This window comes from Bacillus rossius (genome assembly GCF_032445375.1).
Source record: "Bacillus rossius redtenbacheri isolate Brsri chromosome 4 unlocalized genomic scaffold, Brsri_v3 Brsri_v3_scf4_2, whole genome shotgun sequence".
Taxonomy (NCBI): Eukaryota; Metazoa; Arthropoda; class Insecta; order Phasmatodea; family Bacillidae; genus Bacillus; species Bacillus rossius.
In genome coordinates this window covers 21,692,645-21,715,273 of record NW_026962011.1, presented here as the reverse complement: position 1 = coordinate 21,715,273, position 22,629 = coordinate 21,692,645, and the positions used below count along the sequence as shown (strand labels likewise).

At 39.5% G+C, this 22,629-nt stretch overlaps 1 protein-coding gene across 1 annotated transcript in view; it reads left to right on the top strand.

Moving 5' to 3' along the window:
• LOC134542345 (glutamate [NMDA] receptor subunit 1) overlaps positions 1–22,629 on the top strand; it is an 88,683-nt gene that overhangs the window by 3,837 nt on the left and 62,217 nt on the right. The window contains exon 2 of the mRNA XM_063386511.1: positions 1,782–1,962. Coding sequence (XP_063242581.1) covers positions 1,816–1,962 — 147 coding nt within the window. The 5' untranslated portion in view covers positions 1,782–1,815. The remainder of the gene's footprint in view (positions 1–1,781; positions 1,963–22,629) is intronic.

The following is a 22,629-nucleotide window of genomic DNA, read 5'->3' as shown; positions in this document are numbered from 1 at the left end:
GGGGGGAAGCAGGCGACAAGTAGCTGAGAGCCGTGTAGTGGATGTTAGGAAAATATCGCCCTTCAGTGTATACCCGAAAATGGAAGGCGAAGGTGGCAGCTCGCAGAGGCGCGGTAGAGTGATACATAGAGGAGAGCGGGAAATAATAAAAACCGTGATGCAGTTTTGTGATGAAGAAGCGAAAAATAAATGTCTGCTCGAGCCTTTACAGAGACAGACGGCAAGAGCAGCGAAGTACACGGGTGTGAGTGAACGGTCCATAGTCAGGATTCGTAAAGTCAGCAAAGAACGACCACATGACCCACAGACTACGCCAGGAAAAAACAGGCAATTTAAGTATTTAATAAACAATTCAAATATATCTTTACCACGCTACTGTTACGTAGTGTATAGTGGAGTAAAATATTTGGGCAGTTAGGGTGTGTGTGAGTTGGGCGGCTATTAACAAGTAAGGTCTTTATAGCCTATTGTGGAGAAATGACAGAACGGGGAAAACGGGAGTACCTAGAGAAAGTAATAAGAATAGTAATAATAGTAATTAATTTTAATATAATTTTGTTTTTCGTCACCTAATACAATCAATTATCATGGAAAGAGAACTTCACAATTACATCAAACAAATCATATAATATATATGAGGTTTTGAAGGTTATAATATACATTCTAAAGTGGAAGTACGATGCAAATTGTATTTACATTTATCATAAATAATTGATTAAAGGTTCATTAAAATATAAAGCCACACATACACAAGCAGTTTTAAATGCCATTAACGTTGGTAGTCAGGTGTTTCCTAAACGACTGACATGAAGTTAAAGCAGCAAATATAAAATAACAAGCTCCATGTTTAGTTAAATGTAAATCCAGCGCTAAATGGAACGTTTTAGGTACGGAAACCGGAGAACGATAAGGGCTAGACTGGCTCCTGCGTCATCAACTGTGAGATAGCTTTCGCGCGGAGAGCTACAACTGCGTAATGTTTTGGTCGTTTGCTTTTTCTTGTGAGACTTTTTTAAAAAAATAACTTTGAGAACACAATGAATTGAGAAGCATAGTTTTAAATTTATTTTACATACCAAAGTGACTTAGTTTTCCAAAATAAATCGTGTCTGGTTTTCGCTAGTTACTGAGTTAACATTTCAACTAATTTTGGTTAGCATAATAATTAGCAGACACCGTAAGTATATTTGATGGGACAAAGTAAAACGTTGCAGGTTTAGATAAGAGTTTGTTACTTTTCCTGACAGATGAGTACAAATATTCGAGCACAACCACTGCAATTTACACAAAGTTACACTTATGTAGTACAAGTACAATTCATAGGATTTCTCACTTTTGGTTTGGTAACCCAGCGCTCTTAGCCTAAAGGCCTTACCGCCCTGGGGCCCCCACGGGCGTGGATACAGACTTACGTAGTGTAGGAAGTCACGCGCTGAATGTTTTCTGTTCTGCTAGTACAAACCTGGCCGCTGACCTTGACAATAGGGTATCGCTTTCTCTTCGCCCTCCCCTCCCCTCCATACAGGACTATGGAGCTCAGACGCTAAGTTATCTGCCGGGCACAGTATATATATATATATATATATATATATATATATATATATATATATATATATATAATTCCCCACAACTAAAGAAATGAATCTGTAACCAAACAACAGTCATAGAAGTTCTAAATTCCCCACTGTACCCCCAAATAAAATTCCGCGTAAGCTCCTGACGAAGGTAACCGTAACTTTTTGGAGACTCCTGGATAGTATGGTGACGAGCGTTCCTCGTAGATTCCAGACGAGATCCGCAGAGCGCTGTTGAGGCATGCGGGTGCAACTGTGCCTGTGCTGCGCGCTGCTGCTGGCCGTGCTGCTGTCGGTGCGCTCGCATCGCGGCAACCCCAGCTACTTCAACATCGGCGGCGTGCTCAGCAACAACGACAGCGAGTTCCACTTCCAGGAGATCATCGCGGTGAGCCCTTACCTCGCCTTCGCCGCATTCTTCCGCCCGCATGGCGCTCGATCACGCCCGATGATGGTTAATAACTATGAGTTAGAATCTTCGCCATTAGAAACACTTTCACCAGGGGCGTAGGTACCGGGGGGGACAGGGGGGACGTGTCCCCTTGAACTTTTTGGGTGGAGGGGACTGTACCCCCCCCCCCCCCCCCAACTTTCTAGACCGTGATATTTTTATTTTATACTATTATTCTGCCCAACTTTATTTGTAATTTCTTCACTCTCAAATTTTATCTTAAGGAAACAATAATAATTTCAACATCGATGTATCCAATGGTTAGATACAAAAACTGCTTAAAAAATGCTATTTTGCACTTTTAAAATCAAAATTTTCCGGTGGAGGACCCCCGGACCCCCCGTCTTAGTAAGAGGGGAATGGGTTTACATGACATCAAAATCATTATTTGTCCCCCCCTAACTTTATGAACACAGCTACGCCAATGACTTTCACAAAAAATAAATAATAAGTCTCTTGAAACTTTTATTCCAAACGCAAACACTATTATTGAGCCAATATTTTGGGCGTCTGGTCAATATGGCGCAACAATTAGCTAAATAGATAAAAAAGGGGTTCATGAAGACGTGGCTACTCCGTGGTGAACCCCGCCTAGGCACATGTAGCTATAGTGTGTCTCACTCTTAGATGGCAAAACAGAGTAAAAAATGACAAACACTATTGCCAAGATGATACCACCTGGCTAGTTTACATTAAAAGCCCTATTTTGTAGACCATCATAAATTATTATGAGTTTTATTAAATTTTAACTTAATATAGTAATTGTTTTATTTTCCTAAGGCCATAAAATAGTGTCTATTGATATAATTATTATATTAATAGTCATTCTGAAAGAAAGAAAAAATTGTTAATGATAAACGTGAATTGTTATTTCACAGGAGAAACTGTTTGCAGCCGTCAGTTACTATTAATAACGATGCATTCCATTAAATTATGAGCTATGCTCAAACAGTTACCCCAAATTTTTAATATGAAACATTATAAAAACATTTTAACAAACGGTTGAAGCCAAGATGACGTCTTGCAGTTATATCTCTTTAGTAATAAATACTGAATATTATCAGATTATGATCTTGATGCAATACAACTAGAAAATGTATTTCCGAAATTCTCATTCGTAATATTCCTTTTTAAAAATACATTGTTTCAAATAAATTTAGAAATAAAATGTTAATTACCTTACAATGTTGTGTCTAAAATATGTGTGCACTATGGAGCATATCTGGCAACATGGCACACGGACAATTTAAGCGCTAATAGCAGTTACCGTGCTCTGGAAAAAGAGAGTAGTGCCATTAAAATTCACACATTAAACTAAGGATGATACAGCTACAGCAAAAGTGGATGGACCCATTATTTCATCTTCAGTTATCATTAACATTTCTTAACGATATTTTCAATAAATTTGACGAGTCTGAATTCAGTTTAAAACATTATTCGACTTATGCTCTTAAGTTTTTCCCAAGGAGCTGATAAACAACTTTGAAGTTTACGATTGAACATTGATCTTACGGATAATATTTAATGAAATGAATATATACAACCACTGCAAAAATTCTCGGTGTCGTACATTTTTATGACCTTTGGTTACCTACCTCCAGTTATCTCGATGAAATCAGTTTACTATTTACTACGGTGACAAGTTTTGCGGTGGTTGCATAACTGCTTTCAATGATGAAACTGCAGCTGATGTTTGTCTGTCGATTTCAGATACGTTCTGTATAAGAGTTTTCATCACTTGTGCCATCCCAAGTCGTATATACAAGTCGCGTAACTGCTCTACTGATGGTTCTATAGGCCCCGTTTTTGCCCATGCTGTCTCTTTTATAAAACAAACAGTTTGTCAATGATGCTGGTAAACAAATATTTCGGAAAAGTTTTCATTTTCAGATCGAGGGGAGTGAAGCCAAGAGACTGGAGCAGGGAATCAAAGTGTCAGTGTGAGGCAGTTTGTTTGCATTTGAACGGGCTGTTAACGACTGCAACACAGCTGTACTACGGGCTGTGTGATGAGTGTTATCGACGGACTGTCGAAAATAACATCTCATAACACGTCATGTGCAAATTACCTCACGAAAAGCATTAATACCGATGGTTAACAAAAAACAACACTGTCAGCTGTTACAGGCATAAACAAACGACCGCCATATTTCTACTCTCTTCTTTTATTTGGGCTTTACGTCTTGTAGACAGCTGTTGAAGAGGATAGGTTTTTATTTTACATGTTGCATAATATAATGTTTAATTAAGTTAAAATCAGTTTTTGATCCAAGATTAGGTTATTATGTAGGTTTACTTACGTGATTTTAATAATTTAACTATATACTGACTATTTATGTACATCGGGATGTCGTATTTAAAATGTCTAGCAGACAATACCAACCTCATGGAATTCCGTAAAATCGTTCAGATTCTATTATTGTTTTCGCATTCTCGTCATTCATTCATTCATTCATTCATACACTATGCGACTTTTACTGCTTTATTACATTCATTAGCACAGGTCAAGGAATCTGGAGAAGGTTGAGATGTCGGGACACCGTGGCAAACCGGGCTCAGTTTGTTTTTAGCCGGGATTCGAACCCAGGTCCTCCGAAACACAAGTCCCGTGCCTTACCACTGCAACAACCTTGCTCCATTGTATTGGTACTTGAATAATAAAAAATAAGGGTAAAAAGAGACTGATTAGATGTATCTATTGTTGGTAAGTGCAGGGGCGGATCCAGGGCAGGGCGACCCGGGCAATCGCCCAGGGCCCCGCGCCTAGTGGGGCCCCGCGTCTGCCCTCACCCTAGCACCTGCCATGTAAGTTGTTCGAAATTAAGTTCGCCCCTAATGTTTATTAGAACCTCTTTTATATGTATTACCCGCAACATGCAGGGAACGAGTGTCAGATAATCGGGTTGACAATATGGGACACTTGCCAGCCGGCGATGCTGATTAGTGTTTGCTTCAGGTTACAGTTTCACAGATACGGGACAAGAAGGCTTTTCTCTGAGTGTCTTTTTCCTCTGATATATCTCTGGGGAAGGGCGGTGAAAAGTTCACACAGTTGTGCTTTTTTTGTTATATGTTTATATTACTGCTGCCAGTTATCAAAGGAATTGAAAGTATAGGATGCTATGTATACCCTAAACTTTTTCTCAACAAGTGGAGGGGCTGTGAACGTACGTGTTACAGACCGATGTTGTTACTGCAGTGTCGCCAGATCAGTGGAAATATTAAGTCATCTCTATTCGTTCGTCCTGTTATTTTGTTGTAACTACGATCAATGATATTTATTAATAGGGCTAGTTATTTTTAATTAGACAGTTTCATAATCAAGGCTGAAAATTTTATTTGTTAGTTTCAGTCAGATTAATATACAATGACCTCTCGTGATCGTGACTTCGGTAGGAAATATGATTCTGGCCGTTCCAAACGGAAAAAAAATTTATAAACACAAAGAACTTGAAAAAAATTAAGTGGTTCTTTAACAAAATATTTAAAGACTGATAAAATTACTGTAGAAAGGAACAGTTGTGCGTTCAAGATTCAATACCAAAACATAAAAATACACAGTAGCCAAAGTGAATCTCCCCTGAAAAACAATGAAGTGTTATGTTCCGAGTGTATGTCTGTGTCATCTGAACATCTGTGCGTGCGAGATTCAACGATGTCAGAGGAAGAAGTTACTGTCGCTGCAGAGGTAGGACTCAGTAGCCACAGTGATACACCTTTTGGAAGCAACGAGGTGATGTATCTTGAGTCGACGTCATCATCATCTGCACATGTGCCATTAGAGGATAACGTGCGGTCTTCGACATCCGTGAGGAAATCGATACTTTACCTACCAATGTAACTGTGAGTGACCCTTTTTTATGGCCTAAACAATTAAGTGTCTTACAAATAACTAGTATAGTTCAAAACGGCCCTGTGAGGGTATACAATAAATCTTACCCCAAAAATGAAAGTGGTCGACATTTTACAGACACACATTATATAAAAACACTTATAAATGGTGAAGAGCAAGATAGGCGATGGTTAGTTTATTCCAAGTCAAAAGATGCTGTTTACTGTTTTGCATGTCGTTTATTCTCTCTAAGACCTAATCCCAACAGTGCCCTTGGATATAATGAAGGTATGAGTGACTGGAAGCATCTATCCGAGGTGCTCAAGTCTCACGAAAAGAGCAAGTGGCACAAAGAATGCATGGTAAAATTGCTTAGTTTAAAAAACGGCCTTTCTTGTGAAAAAAAAACTTTTGATTCACAAACCCAGGCCCAGATTCGAGCTGAACAACAAAAATGCCGGAGAGACATTTTAGAAAGGCTATTAGCCGAGCACTTGCACCAAACTATAAATAAGACAGTTGCCAGAAACCACTACCTGAGTAAAACTATTCAGAATGAATTTATCGACATAATGGCCAATCATATTAGAGCTAAAATAATAGATAAAGTATTAAAGAATAAGTACTTTGCAATCATTTTGGACTGCACTCGAGATATAGCTCGGATTGAATAATTGTCAATAATTCTAAGAATAACAAACCAAGACACTGCAGAAATTGAGGAAAATTTAGTAGAATTTGTAGCTGTAGAAAAACTACTGGTGAAAAGCTGGCCGATTACATAATAAACAAATTGGAGGAGTTAGGCTTGTCCATTGTCAACTGTAAGGGTCAAGGCTATGACAATGGTGCTTACATGCGTGGGGAGAAGAGCGGTGTACAAAGAAGGCTACTCAACATTAATCCTCTTGCATTCTTTGTACCGTGTGGAAGCCACAGCTGGAACTTAGTATTGGGAGACGCTGCTTTATCTTGTGCTCAAGCGCAGACATTTTTTGGTCTGTTGCGAAGACTGTACACCGTTTTCTCTTGCTCAAGTGAACGATGGGGTATTCTGAAGTCGTATGTCAACATTTCTCTCAAACCTCTTTCCGAAACCAGATGGGAGTCCAGAATTGAATCTATAAAAGCTGTGAGGTATCAGCTAAGCAATGTTTGTGACGCTTTGTCAAGTCTTCGTAAGAGTAACACAGACTGTGGTTTAATAAGTGAGTGTCAATCGTTAGAAAACGAAATTACTACATACGAGTTCGTTGCATCTCTTGTGGTGTGGTACGATATTCTTGTCAAAATAAACACCATCAGTAAGGTATGGCAAAACGTAAATGTGCATTTAGGTGTGGCAGTTAAGCACTTAGAAACATTTTTTCAAGGGGTTAGATAAATATCGTCTGAGTGGCTTCAATACGGCATTGGTAACAGCAAGAGAAGTAACAAAAGAAGTTGGCATCAATAGCGTGTATAAGAACAGCAGAAGACGGCGTAAAAGAAAATGTTCTTCTATGAAAGAGAAGATGAAGCTCCCGAGCTTCCACCTGAAAATAATTTCAAAATAAACTATTTTCTGGTGATAGTAGGTGCAATACTTACATTCACATTCACTAAAAATAAATAATTTTGCTCAAAAGTAAGCACGCAGTTCGGAATCTGAGTCCAATGTCTTATTAGTGAACTATCTCACTTCATGTGTCACTTTTTTGTTGCAAGTGTACCTAAATTATATTTTTACATTAAACTATTAGCATTTACATACAAGATTGCTAACAAGTACGCGAACATGAATTATAATAGCAATGTTGCTAGACGAATATTTACATTTAAGATACTTGGGTAAATATTTCCTTTCAAAGGAACTTTAAGCATTAGTGGTTGTTCCTGAATGTTATGCAGGCAAAGTGTTATTTTAATCACTTTTTTTTAACGAAACATCACATTAAGTATAAAAACATAATTACCCTCGCAAAAAAACAGCTAGCACACAAATTGTAATTGCGAAGTTCGCCAAAACGTAATTAGGTAGGTAGGGTAAACCTGGGTAATTTCGTGATAAAATGTCATTTTATGATCATTTCAATGATACCAATAATTGCAAGTCATTGTTTAGTATGTTAGCATTTAGTACACACTCAATTTTAATAGTTTTATTGTGTTTTAAATTATGTTATATTATTTTTGTTATTTATTATTAATATTTTGTCTATCTGTATGTATACTAGGTTATTTCGTGATAGCCTTGGTAATTTCTTGACTATACCTTGATAATTTCGTGATAGATTACTACTCTATTAACTAGATAGGAAAAAAATCCAAAAATATGCCAATAAATTTTAGTATGTTATTTTTTTCAGTTTTACATGTTAATTGTCTCCAAAGAACACTAAAAATAATGTTTAACATTTCCTTATCTAAATTGAAAAGTAAAAATTAAAAAAAATCCCTCCACCGAAAATGAATGGAACATAGTTTCAAATCAAATTAAATAGGGATTTTAACAATAAAACACATTAATATTCTTCAGAATTGCCCTGACATTCTTCACACGTGAAGATGTCTTCCTCAGCATCATACAATGTTTGGCATTTAGTGTGATACCAGACCAAACAGAAACTACCTACACTGAATCCATGTGGCTCCAGTTTTATTCCTTGCATCGTCATTGTAACTCTTGCCACAAACTCCACACATGCAGTCATCATCTCTCTCCTGCTCTCCAGAAGTGCTGGCAGCTGCACTGTTATTGCTCTGCTTCTTTTGTCTGCATGTAGCAAAAGAATTACCACATTTTGTTAATAACAATTAAAATCATAATGCTTAGTTTGATATTATACAAAGTTATATTTAACATTAACATATTACCTTTTCGTCTTTTCTTTGCCGCTGGTTCTCCCTCAGGTGGATTTAAGCATTTTGCTCTGGGATCTCTCTTGGCTCTGTTTGTTTCTCGGATATTCCTTACAGTTGCCGCTGTTGGCAAAGAAAGTTGAGGGTCTACATCTTCAACTGGTTGAGTTGCTGTTCCAGGAGATGTTTCAATCAATTTTGATGTTGTTATGGCCTCTTCTGAGATAGCATCAGGGATTAGTGGGCAAACACCTGTCTTCTTGAAACTGGAAATGATTGTTTCAGGGCTAAAAGCACTCAAAAAAGCTGGTCTAAATAGTCTGTTAAAATCAGCACGACTTGGTTTGTGAGTAGGATTTTCTCTCATGTGACTACTGAAACTCTTCCCCCAAGCTTGTTTCAATGGCCGGTAAACTTCAAAATCCAGTGGCTGTAAAAGATGAGTCGTGTGAGGCGGAAATGTGAACAGGAAAATTCTATTCTCTTTCGCAAGAGAAATTACATCTTCCAAAATATGTGAAGCATGGGAATCCATTAGAAGGACAACTGGCCTCTTTGGTGGGATGCAGTTGATGAAGTGCTGGAACCACTCAAGAAAGAGATCACTATTGATCCAACCCTTGGGCGAGAGACTTATTAAGCTTCCTGGGATGGCATCCTTTAGCAGATCATCATTCATCCTAACACCCTTATAAATGTTCATTGGTGGTACCCAATGACCACTGACATTCACACATGCCAGTATGGTGTGGTTTTCACCACGATCGGCATATGTTCACTTGTAGACATATTTTTTTCCAATCACTGTTACAACTTTAGAAGGCTTAACAATGTACGACAAACCTGTTTCGTCGCAATTCCAAATTTGATCAGGACTGTCTTTGATTTGCAACATTTTTAGAAGTTTATCCAGGCTTGCGATGAATTCATTGATGATTGATATGTTTGCCATTGATGATCTGTATGCAGCAATGTTTTCTGGGACCCGAAGTGTCAAGCCATATCGATTCTTGAAGTCCTTCCACCACCATTCGCTTGTTGCTTCTTCATAACTGTTGAAAGGGTGTTTCTTGCCAGAAATCACTGCAGGTTTGTAAGCAAGTCGACGAATTTGATTGACTGTCAACCCAAAACCAAGTACCTACCTGCATTGCGATTAGATATTTGTAAATTCTTTGTTCTAATTCAACTGACAAAGTGAAAGGTTTCCCAAGGTTTGGTAAACTTTGTCCCAAGATTTCTTCATCCTTGCTCCTTGTAATAAAATCTTTAAAGAGTGGACCAAGAAACATTGCATTTTCTCGGTAATTTATACACAAAGTAACCATTTCGTACCATTTGTGCAGCCTTGACTAGGTCTTTCTGGTCATACTGTCGATATTTTGTAGCCATATGACAGACAAGAACAAAACAAATTGTTAGTAATTGACTTGTGATGCAGGTGTCATAAAATCCAAACATATAGTCCCCTAATAACAAAATATAATTTTTTTTTTAAGATTCAAAGTTACTCCGAAAATAATGTTCTTAATTTTTAGGTTCTAATTCAGTTAGTGTTTAGAATTAGATAACTGGAAGAAACTGGCGTCAGAATATTATCGCAAAAAATTATAAATTTACTTGTCATTTCTACGTTTGTGTTTACACACTATACAAAAATGACAATAGGTAATTTCGTGATACCTTGGTTATTTCGTGATATCCTCAATTAATGTGAAAATATGTTCAAAGTGTAACTCATATGCATTAGTTTCGGTACAATTATTAAAGTAATTAGAATTAGTGTTTACATAATCGTCACAAATTTTTTAACAATACACTAAGACTCTCACCTCCTATAACCTGAAATTATTCATTGTGTTGCTAAGGCTTTATAGGTTATACTGGAATCACAATGCCCCGACGGGTCCGACACAACAAGCCCGACAAACTGTCGTGCAGCATCTCAGCACGACAGATTTAAAAGCGTAGGGTCACAATACCACGACAAAAATAACCCGACGATTTTCAGTTTGGCCTTCGGCAAATCGTGCCAAGCTAAATACTTCAATTAAAGTGCATTATAGAATGCGCTAAAAACCAAGTATGTTCTTTTATTTATTTAGTTAACTTACCATCAACTTCCTCTCCCGAATAACTATTTGCTATCTCAGCCCATGCTTTTTTTTTTTTTTTGGCTGGTTTCTGTAGTCCTTCAGACCAATATCATACTAAATAGCATGAGCTTGGACTTTATTAATTAGAAGTTCTTCGCTGAACTCGTGCATTCTTAAATCCAATCTTCACGATTCTAAAATAACGTCTTTAACTATAAACACGATGATATCTGTTTATGTTTATACAAACAGACTAGGCAAACTAAAAAAACTTCAATCAACCCACACGTAATACAAAACTTCATTTTTCAGCAAAAAGATTTACCAAGTAGGTAAATATTTTTGAAATTTAGTTACTGTTTCCTTTCCGTTGCCGTTTTCTTTTCTGTCGGGAGCCCGACACGACGAAATTAGAAATAGAATCTATTCCATGCGGGCCGTCGGGGTGCGTATTTTGTCGGGCTGACGTCACGGCGAGCTTGTATTTCATTGGCTATTGAACTTGTCGGGCCTGTCGTGTCGGGGTCGTCGTGGCATTCATTCCTGCCCTAGCATTTGGAGCGAGCGGACCTGTCCCTCTGTTACCATGCCTCGACGAACAAGTTTCCAGGATCGCTACGAGAGCGGAATCAGCACCGATTTCAAGGGCCCAGTTTTCGCCGCGTAATTGTAGGCACCAAGCGGACTCCCGGCAGACCTAGGCACGCAGCTCGCGCAGCATTCGCATCTGTGCAAGGCCCACTTCTCGCCCTACCTGGAGGACAGCACTAGGGCGAGAATCTACATGTGGTGCTCAAATCACATGTATTTGCTGCAGAGTTTTGTGCTGGAAGTGAACCCATCACTTCAAATCGAGGAGCAAGCTGTGCGCATTCGCTCAACACCCACTAAGTATGTCTCGTGGGACACCTACCAGGCGATGCAGGTGGTCGAGCTGGACACAGCACCACGCGACACGTTCTCCCCCCTGCGCATAATACCTAGAATGCGGAAGGACTGCGGGACGCAGAGCTCGTTAGCCCCGCCTGCCCCAGAACAGCGAAACATCAGCTGCCAGACGGACCCAGCTGCGCGGAGTCGGCACCAGTGGTGCCAGACGCCCGCCCCAGAAAAATGCCAGGAAACTGGCACTCAAGTAGCAGTTGCAACAGCTCAGAAGAGCACCACTGCAGCTCTTCACGTGGCACCAGAGTTCTCTCCGCTGCTGCCGCCGCCGGTAGCTTCTGCGGCTACACAGACCGCCCCCAAGGCGGCCTCAACTGCGGGGAAATCGGCGCGGCAGCCCGCAAAGGAGCAGCCCAGACAGCCGCCACAAGAACACCGCGCGCCCTGGCACTTTGTCGTCCTTAGGGGCGGCAGAGGGGCTGGGGTGCCTGCAGCAGAAATAGAAGCAGCCTTGCGCTCGGCCGACCACATGCCGACCAGGTGCTGGAGAATCTGCAGCAGAGCAACAGGGCGCCTCACCGGCCTCTACAGAGTGGCCTTCGCCACTGTTCAGGAGGCCACTCGCCTGCTAGAGGCCGGCCTCACCATCAGAGGCGCCCACTACGCAGAAGAGGCTGCACATACCAAGCCGCAGCTCCCCAGGGCCTGGGGCCAAGACGAGCTGCAACCAATCCCTCGCGGCGCAGTGCTGCAGTTGGCAGAAATGCTAACTGCGGTGCTGAGCCGTCACAGGTACACCACGAGCCAACCGTGGGCAGAGGGGACTCGTCCCCTCCGCCGGCCTAGCCCCTCTTCCCGTTAAAGGGAGGGGGTCAGCAGCCCACGGTCTAGGAATCTCGCCACAGACAACACACTTAGCTAACACAGTAAATTAGTCCAGCCTTTGCCCACACGCAAATAAATAATTCAACACGTTTTAAATAACAAAATAATAATCAAAACAAACTGAGCAGCCAAGGCCAACTGCTCAGCTTAAATTAATATTCACCCCCCCCCTTCCTCCCTTTGAATTTAAATTTTAAACTTAAAGGGAGGGCTGGACAACACACGAGTTTAAAGTAGAGTCACCACACGAAATTAAAGTAGATTATACCAGGCCATTTGCAACAAAACACAGCTTCGCAACTTATTTAGAAAGTCATTTACAAAAAGTCAAAACTGAACTCACATAGGTCAAAACAGGAGGTTAGGGGTGGCAGGACGCCACCTGGTACTCCTAAAGGGTCGCGGAGTTCGATGCCAAGTTGCGGCATTCGGGCCCCGCGGCCCTCACTGGCGATGATGTTATCCCTTTATCAGTCAGACGAGAGTCTGCTGGGGGGGTGCTTCATTAAGCACTGATACTGAGGGTCGTCGTGGCATTGAGATTCCAGATTTAGGTTAGAAAGAGCAAATACTTTTAAGGTGCTAAAAATAGCTTAAGATATTTGCTATAATTTCACTAAATTTCAGTCACTTACCTGTTTTGTTAGTTTTTCAAATATTTTTCAAAAACACACTTAGATAGCCTTCCGCAAAACATTACAAAAATTCATCAAATAACAAAACAACTCACAAAGAACAAATGAACTATTAAGGCTGTTACACACTATCAGACCAGACTGCCAGACAAGACAAAACAGGCAGACCTTCTGAAGTTCGACAGAGGCTATACACCTTCAGACTGACTTGTCTGAACTGCTCCAGTCGTTGGTGTGTTGCCGAGAGTGCGGGTTGTGCTTTAATATGCCTCCGTATCTTTCCAAACCACAAAAAATTGGATTAGCATTAAGCAGGCGCGTAAGAACCAAGAAGGGGGGGGGGGGCAGGCGACTGCCCGGCCATAACATTTCATGGCCGGGCAAAGTGATGGTGTTGCTCGGCTATTGCATCAGATGAACAAGAGGCATTGTCTTCATTGTAATGCTAAGTGATTTTGTGGGATTTTCTTGTCTGTGCGTTACTTTATTCTTAAAATAAATTAAGACTTTTCGATAAGTGTACAGGCACAATAAATACGGCAACTGTTCTTGTTTTCTTCTATATATTCACGTTTCACAGTGCTGATAGCGGAAATATTATTGTGGGATATAAGACCAGTAAATGTTTCTGCTCGTTGCAGTAGCTTACGCTCCGTTTTTGTCCACCCTTGTCTACCTGACCTTCAGACCATTGCATTTACCCCGCCTCTCTACCTAACGGTAACGACCTGACGTGCAGAGCGCTTTCCACATCAGTCATCATTCAACAGCTGTACTTTGTGAACTACAGAACTGTTTAAGATAAACTTATTTATCTGTAGTATCGTGGGTGAGTAGTGCGGAATGGCAGTGATGAAAAACATTTAGGGTTTAAGGAGAAAATTTATAGCAATATTTTAATTTTTGCGGCGTACAATGACTCAGAAAAGCATCAACATTTTCTTCAACAACCGTTCTGCACAGTCCTGCAGTTCATCACAACCACCGCCTAAAAAGCAGTGTACATTAGGCTGTAATGCCTGTGAAGACAAAGATCCTAAAGAAGAGTTGGAATCCTTTAACTCAGGTATTACTTTTGAGCAGTTTATACTGAGACGAATTTTTACATGATCCCGAAAACCATATGTAATATACCTATTTAACATTAAAGTTTAGTGTGTCGGTACATTATGATAGTAATATGTCAAACGGTTCACTATTCCGAGTTTTGTTATATTGTGATTTGACTTTATCAATTTGAATGTGTTATTTTGTCATATAACTTATCATAAGATATTTAGATTTTCAGATTTTTTAATGGTAAAGCAGTTTTTCTGTCACGTTTTAAATTAATATTCAGTGGACACTAGGTACACCATATGCTTGTGTCAATACATTCTGAATATTGGCATCATCTAAGAATATTTCATTAAAGTTGTGTAACATTAAGAGTTCTCCTGTCCTGATATTCAAATGAATTTACTTAAGAGTGGGCAATGAGTGGGATAATGACGTATTTGTTAAATTGTTTACTCAAGGCTCAGCCTCACTTAAATATTTGATTATAGCTTGTTTTGATTATTGCAGTTGTTTTTTAGCACATATTAAGAAAATGTAACTATAGCTATAGATAGTTGGCAAAATATATTATCTCACACTACAAATATTAATCTTCAACCACCGTCATGTAATTATGATGCAATTAGTCAAACATATTTTAATTATAAATTTTCTACAGCTCTAGATAGCTTGATGATATCTGAGGACTAAATTTGAAGGTTCTTGTAATTTATGTACTCTGTGCAGTGGGAAAATTCAAAAAATTGCCTTTAAAATGAATTCTACGAGGCGAAAACTGAAAAGTGAACACTGTTTTGTGATGCCGAGCCTTAAGTAAATTTGTTATAAAAAAAAGTTAAATTTTCTGCTAGTAATACATTATATTTTTATGTACGAAAGATGCTTAAATAGCACCATTTTGCTCCTTATAATACAATATTTTTTTTTTTTTTTTTTACCGGGGGAGAGCCCCCGGACACCCTCTTTGTTGAATCCACCACTTATAATGATACTATCCTTTGCCCCCCCCCCCCCCCCTCAATTAAATATTTGCTTCCTACGCGCTTGGCATTAAGTGTTTTGGTTATCACAAGTGAAAATAAAAGAGAAGAGAATAGAAGAGAAGATTTTGGACGAAGAATATGTACCGACAACGTAAAAGATTTACCCATGTCAACTTGATCAAAGAATTGGAATCAGATGATTTTCGTAATTATTTACGAATGAATGAAGAGTGTTTTACCGAATTACTAGTTATGGTGAAGCCACTCATAGAAAAGAAAAATACTATTTTAAGGGAATCTGTGAGTGCCGAAGAAAGGCTGATTGTGACACTCCGTTACCTTGCCACGGGGAGATCATATAAAGACATGAAGTTTAGTGCTGCGATTCCACCGCAGCTTTTGTCGTCTGTAATCCCAGAAACGTGCGCAGCTATCTACCATCGTCTAAAACACCAAATAAAGGTAAGGAAAAATCACTTATTATCAACATTTATTAATGCTTACAATCTTTACAAAAACATATTTAGAACATTCAATCATATATTTTGTTTTACAAAACACTCATTATTAAGCTGTTAGGCTAATGAAGAAACATGTGAATTGGTTCGTGAGATAGTATTATGTCAAGCTGCTGTGGAGTTGTTGAAACCGGTTGAGGTAATGTTTCTATAACCGGTGGAATTATCGAAGCTGGGTGAAATAGTGTAGAAGATGGTACTTGGTTCGATGGTCTACCAGAAGTTAAAGTATCGGAAACTGAGTGGAGGTTTGGGGATGTGTGTGGATGTGAGTAGTATGTAAATGGGGCTCCGGCGCCAGGCTCCAGGCGGTGGATTGAAGATTGTCGGTCCGCCATCTTGGATTATGTCGTCACCGTTGCAATTTCCGTTACGTCCGCCATCTTTTACTTTTTCATTTATTATCCGATTTTAATGGAAAAAAATTAAAATTTATAAAATAATTCAATTTATAAAATTTTAATAAAAATATTTAAAAAAACATACATTTACGGCACGGAGCTGGGAGTCCTCGTTTCGAACCCGGTGAGGGCAAAAAAATAAAAATGGTGGCCATTCCTTCCCTCAATGTGGCTGCAGGCAGACTGACCCCCACCACTTTTTACCATGCATATATATCATCAGGTAGTATGACATCATGTCCGCCATCTTGTCTTCGTTTGCTGGTAGCCATCATCATGTTATCGTTGGCTAGAGTGCGCTGATGACATGTTAGTTTAATTCTTACCCGCTAGAGTGCAGTAATCATTTATAACTGTGACACCCGCCATCTTGAAATTTGGGCGCCATCTTGGAAATCCGTAATTTTTATGCTAGAAATTCGGGAAAAATTCCAAAATTTAATAAAAAATTAACTCATTAAAGTAATGATTGATTAGATCGATTCCCGTCCTTGGTTCGATCCCTGATCGATACCAAATAACTTTAATTTAAAAAAAACTAGGTACCACAAAAGTGTCAGGTTCGAGAAATAAAACACCGCAAGTTCTATTAAAAAACTTTTATTACATAATTTCTATTCTACTACAGGATCACTTGTGAAAGCCGGCAATCTTATAATCATTTAGTTCCGCATCGGTGTGAAATGACTAATTCTTATCTCCAATCGGTTTATACTAGACAGAGACCAACCAGAACCTTTACTGACATAGTCCTCCTCCTCTTGGCAGAGTTTCTGGATACTGTGTTTAACAGTTTTCTTCACATCGTCAGAACTGTAAATTACTGCAGCCGATGTCTTGAATGCACATTTCTTCACTTTGTCATCGAATGGATACGGCTTTCCATATATACAGTCCAACCACAAGTTATATTTCAAAGGTCCATTTGTTGCTACGTCATCAGTAAGCTGATTATGTTCTGTCTGATATCGTCAAGAAAATTACAAATGTCTTTCGACTCACTAAGCGTATTTAGATAATAGTAGTCTTTCAATGTTCCACGAAATGCAGACTGCGCCAAGTAGAAGCCATTATCATTCACCTGTAGAGCACCGAACACAGTCTTAGGTTTAGTTCCATTTCCAGATGCCATAGCAATCGGTTGCTGCACATCGATTTTTTTGCTTGTACGCTCACGAGTCACCAATCTAAAGCGAGGAGTCGAAATGCCTGCAGGTAGTCCAGCAGTAGGTGCACAGACTTTACCGTTGCATTTGTTCGCATTTCGTCGCAAATTATCTATTCGAGTAAACCATTCATGACACTCATCGCAGCGAAACTTCATGCGAGATGGATTCTTCTTGCATTTACTCCGTTCATGTCGTCGTGCATCATGGGAAAATGCAAACGTCATATCGCAGTAGCTGCAAGGATACCGTGGTGATAAAGACGAGCCTTTCAGACCTGATCCAGATGCTGACGTTGCCGCAGTAGTACCATTTCCAGGCATACTCTTATGCACATCAATCATTCGCTGTTGTATAGAAACCTTTAGTTTCTGCCGCGCAGCTGGTACTTTGCATGTGTTCATGTGCGTTTTCATATTATCTTTTCTGGCAAACTGCCTATGACATTTCTCTCAAACAAACATTTTACGATATAGGTTCTTGGCACATTCGCTCTTCTCGTGTCGTCGAGCATTGCTGTTGTTTGAGAAATCTTGTCGCAGTAACAGCACCGATGTTTGTTAGTTGTTGTCAAATCAGCAACCATTGAAGCCTCCATCGAGGGCGAAACAGCGTTCGTCGAGGTTTCCTGTACAGCCAGCACTACTGGCATTAAAGTCTCTTCTGCTGGTGGTATCTCGACTGTTGAAATCTCCTCCAGTGTTGACGTCGACGTTGCCAACGGGATCTGCCCCACCATCGTCGTCGCTGAAGTCATGGTTCCCGTAGTTGATGATACAACCTCAATCGAGTTCGACGTTAAAGATGGTAAATATGCCATCGAGGTCTCAAGAACAGGTAATTAATCGACTTATACACCAGAAGAAACAAACTAGGTGATCCTTACACCATCGTCGTCAGTAACAAACTGAGCGACCTGCTGTCTATGATTCGCTTATATACATGCAACGGATGGAATAATACGCTAGTCAAATCAAGAACTTTTTACTATAATACTAGAGTCAAAACAACATTTAAAAAAGAGGTTCATATGATCGAAAAAATTCGATGAGGTGTTATACGTTCGTGTCTCATAAATTCGATCTCTCCAATATACGCTAGGCTCCAAGAGCTACAATTCACACCATCAAATCCAAAGCTCCAACACGCAATGTACGCGCAATACACGCAATTTACACGCAATAAATTTAATGAACACACAGTACACGATGCCGGAAACGAAACGAAGAAATAGTACACACAGTAAACGGAACGAAAACGTAATATTCTCGCAATTGACGCACAGTACACGCAAAGTACACGCAATGTACGCAATATACGCAATGTACACACAATGACTACGCTTCGTTCGCGCAGGACAAGCATTTAATGAAAACGAAGCACGTTTGGACGGAAATTCTATAAAACGAAAGCTCATTTAATGAAAAGGAGGCGCATTCTCTTTCGTTCATTCAACTCGCTAGGATGCGATCGTCAATGATAAGTTAGGATATAATGTCTCCAACAGTCTATGAATCCAACAGTTTTTATTTCCATTAGTCATTGGCTCCAATAGTCATTGGCTCCATCAGTCATTGACTCCAACAGTCTTTTGGCTACAAAAGTCATTGGCTCCATCAGTCATTGACTCCAATAGTCTTTTGGCTACAAACTTCATTGGCTCCAAAAGTCATTGGCTCCAACGGCCTTTTGCTTCATCAGCTCCAATGATATTTGGCTAGAATGCTACGAGTCTAAGAGACTATGAGGCTACAATTCTACGAGTCTGCAAGACTTCTCCAACTGCCTACGAGTCTACGAAGCTCCAACTACTCCAGCAGCTTTGTGTTATAAGATTACAAGACTACTTGTTTACGTAGATACAAGTCAACGAGGCTACTTGGCTACGTAGCTACAAGTATACGAGGCTCCAAGACATCATGAATATGCGACTACGAGCCATGAGGTAACGAGATTACGTGACTACGAGTCTTCAAGTTTACGAGACTGCGAGGCTACAGAGCTACGAAGCTTCTAGAACATAAGTTTACGTGACTGCGAGGATATAGGACTACGAGGACTCCGAGCTCCGTGCCGTAAATGTATGTTTTTTTAAATATTTTTATTAAAATTTTATTAATTGAATTGTTTTATAAATTTTAATTTTTTTCATTAAAATCAGATAGTAAAAAAGTTAAAGATGGCGGACGTGACGGAAATTTCAACGGTGACGACATAATCCAAGATTGCGGTCATAATCCTAGATGACGTCAGAGGCTTATCGGAGGCTGTAGACAAGGATGCTTAAGCCTCTTTTAGGAATTTTCGTGGTTTCTAAGGCTAAACGACTTTTCAGGTTTTTCGAAATCTTAATTTTTGAATTGTAATTTTTTGAGAATTTTTGGCGGAATTTTTTTTCCAAAAAAAATGGAAATTTTGGCGAATTTTGAGGAATTTTGGGCAAATTTTGCCCAATTTTGGCTAATTTTGACAAGTTTTGAGGGTAAAATTCAAGGTCAGGGTCAAAGGTCAAGGTCACAACCATTCAAGATGGCCGCCGTGACGTCACAATCCAATATGGCGGTCAGCTTCTCTGGCTCCTCAGCCTGAACCCTGCGCCAGTATGCCCATTTACATACTACTGATGTGGATTGATTCTAGACATATTGGGATTCATTGCAGGATTAAAGAAGCTGGGGTGCGAAAAGGACATAAAGAAATGCTGGTATCATCTGTTAATCTTTCTTTTTTTCCATAGTTAATTATGTCTGAAATAAGCTTTTGGGCTATGGTTTATTGATTCTCATTTAATTGCCGTATCTGAAACCCCCATGACCTAGCAATAACCTCCCAGTCATCCTTCTTTTGCTTGGTGCAGGTGTCAGCAATTGTTCCACAGCAGCCTCTCTTGTTACTTCCTGTCTAGCATCATTTTCCTGAAAAGTAAGAAAATTCATACTTTATGTTTCAGTTGCCATCAACTGAGCAAGAATGGGACGCAGTAGCATCACAATTTGAACATAAATGGAATTTCAATAATGCTGTGTGAGCCGTGGACGGCAAACATGTTGCCATTCAAAAGACAATGGATAGTGGATCATTATACTTTTATTATAAAAAGTTCTTTAGTATTATTCTTTTCGCTATTGTAAATGCTAACTATGAATTTATGTACGTTCACGTTGGTACCAATGGACGTGTTTCTGATGCGACTGTTCACCAGAATACTAAATTTTATAGAAAACTGATTAATAACGCTCTCAGTTTTCCTCCTCTTTCTCCGCTGCCACACACAAATTCGTATGTTCCGTTTGTCTTCCTTGGTGACAGTACTTTCGGACTGAACAGTCATTTCATGAAGCTGTACCCATTGACCAAAATAACACGCGAAGAGAGCATTTTTAACTACAAACTCTCTAGAGCCCGAAGGGTTGTGGAAAATTCCTTCGGAATCTTATCGTCCAGATTCAGAGTGTTTTGGCAACCTATTTCAGTACATGTTGAGACAGTTGACATTATCGTCTTAGCAGGTTGTGCTTTGCACAATTTTCTATCTACAAGAAGTAAACATTACATCACATCATCTGTTATTGATCAAGAAGATACTGACAATATTCAGTTTCATCCTGGAGAATGGCGAGAAACAAATACATTGGTATCGTTGGAACAGTTGGATAACCGACAGGGTACGACGGTGGAAGGGTTGTGCGAAAAATATTCACACATTACTTCAACAATGAGGGGCAAGTGCCATTTCAGGATCGTATGATGAGAATAGTATATGAGTAATTGTACTTACGATGTCTTCATCTTCGTTAAAATAGTCGTCTTCGTTTGTCTCCAGACCACGTTTGGCGAATTCTTTTTCTTCCAAGATAGTCATGTATTCAAAATACCACAAACGTGGTGAGTACACCTGTCTGGAACCTGCCCCTGTAGTTTCACTTGATTTTACCTGTAACATAATGAAAATGTGTATTACGATGCAACTTAAGTTTTTGACAATGCAAAAATCAGAAACATTAGAAGACAAAATATGTCAACATTGCAACAATATGTACAGTAAAATTATTAGAAGTGCTGCAACAATTATAAGTAAATTTTAAATGTAACAAATTTTGTTATATTATTTGAAATAAATTATAACAAATATAGTACTATCTTTGAAAGATTTGTGCAATGGGAGTGCATGACTTGATGTAAGTTTTTGGACATACGCCATTGCGTATGCAATGGCGTATGTCCAAAAACTTTCATCAAGTCAAATATAGTACACTTACCTTCCCCACTTCCCTTCTATATACATTGCGCATATTTTCAATTTTCTTTTTCAAGACATCAATTGTTGCATCGGGCTGAATTGTTTTGTAAATATCCAGTAATGATCTGTATGCTTCATTACGATTATCTCTGTTAGAGTAAGCTTCACATTTAATGTCCCACAAACATCGTAACTCCTTGTAGCGTTCCAGAAGCTGTTGCACGACATCTCTTTCATTTTCATTACTTGGTTGCGACATGTCGCGATCGTACTTACCACCTGGGCAAATGGTCGTGTGGTCTGGGGCGACAGCGCTACACACTGCAAGACTAGACCAGACAAGGGTGGAGGTGTTTGGTGGTCGGGAGTTCGTGACACCGGACCGCCGGACCGTCTGTCCAGACGTATTTGGTCTGGCGACACGCATACACATTGTCAGACATGTATCCCGACTACGAGACTTCCAGACCGTCTGGCAGTCTTGTCTGATAGTGTGTAACAGGCTTTTATGGGGAATCCTATTTGAGTTAGTCCGGACACAGACATGCCGCGCTATCTACCAACGAACTTTCGAACTGAAAGAGCGTTTTGCCACGAAATTACCCAGGTTAGACATATATGAGCTCAAACAAAACATTGTCTATTGAGATGAAGAAAATTTCCAACCATGAAGAAGGGATGTGGTCTCAAGCATGTTAAATATTCAAAAGGAAATTCTTGTTCGACTATCATAAATGTCAACTGGCAATTACATTGTTACAGAGAAAGTGTATATGTATATATATATGATAGCACGGCTTTTACAATCGTCATGCACTTGAACCAAACCAGTTTGAGTCCCATGTTTGTGTGTATCACTGTGTTCACCCTCAATGCTTTCACTGTTTTGTTTAGAATTATGACAATCGCAGTGTCACTATAAGGCCTAGCGCACATCTCTAAGCAATTCAATTCTTGTAACTGTAATTAGCACTTTTGTTGGAACCTGAGCGAGTCTTTCGTCATTTATATGTTTATATGTGAGATGTTTACTTTTATATCCTGCAAGGTATTGCCATCACAA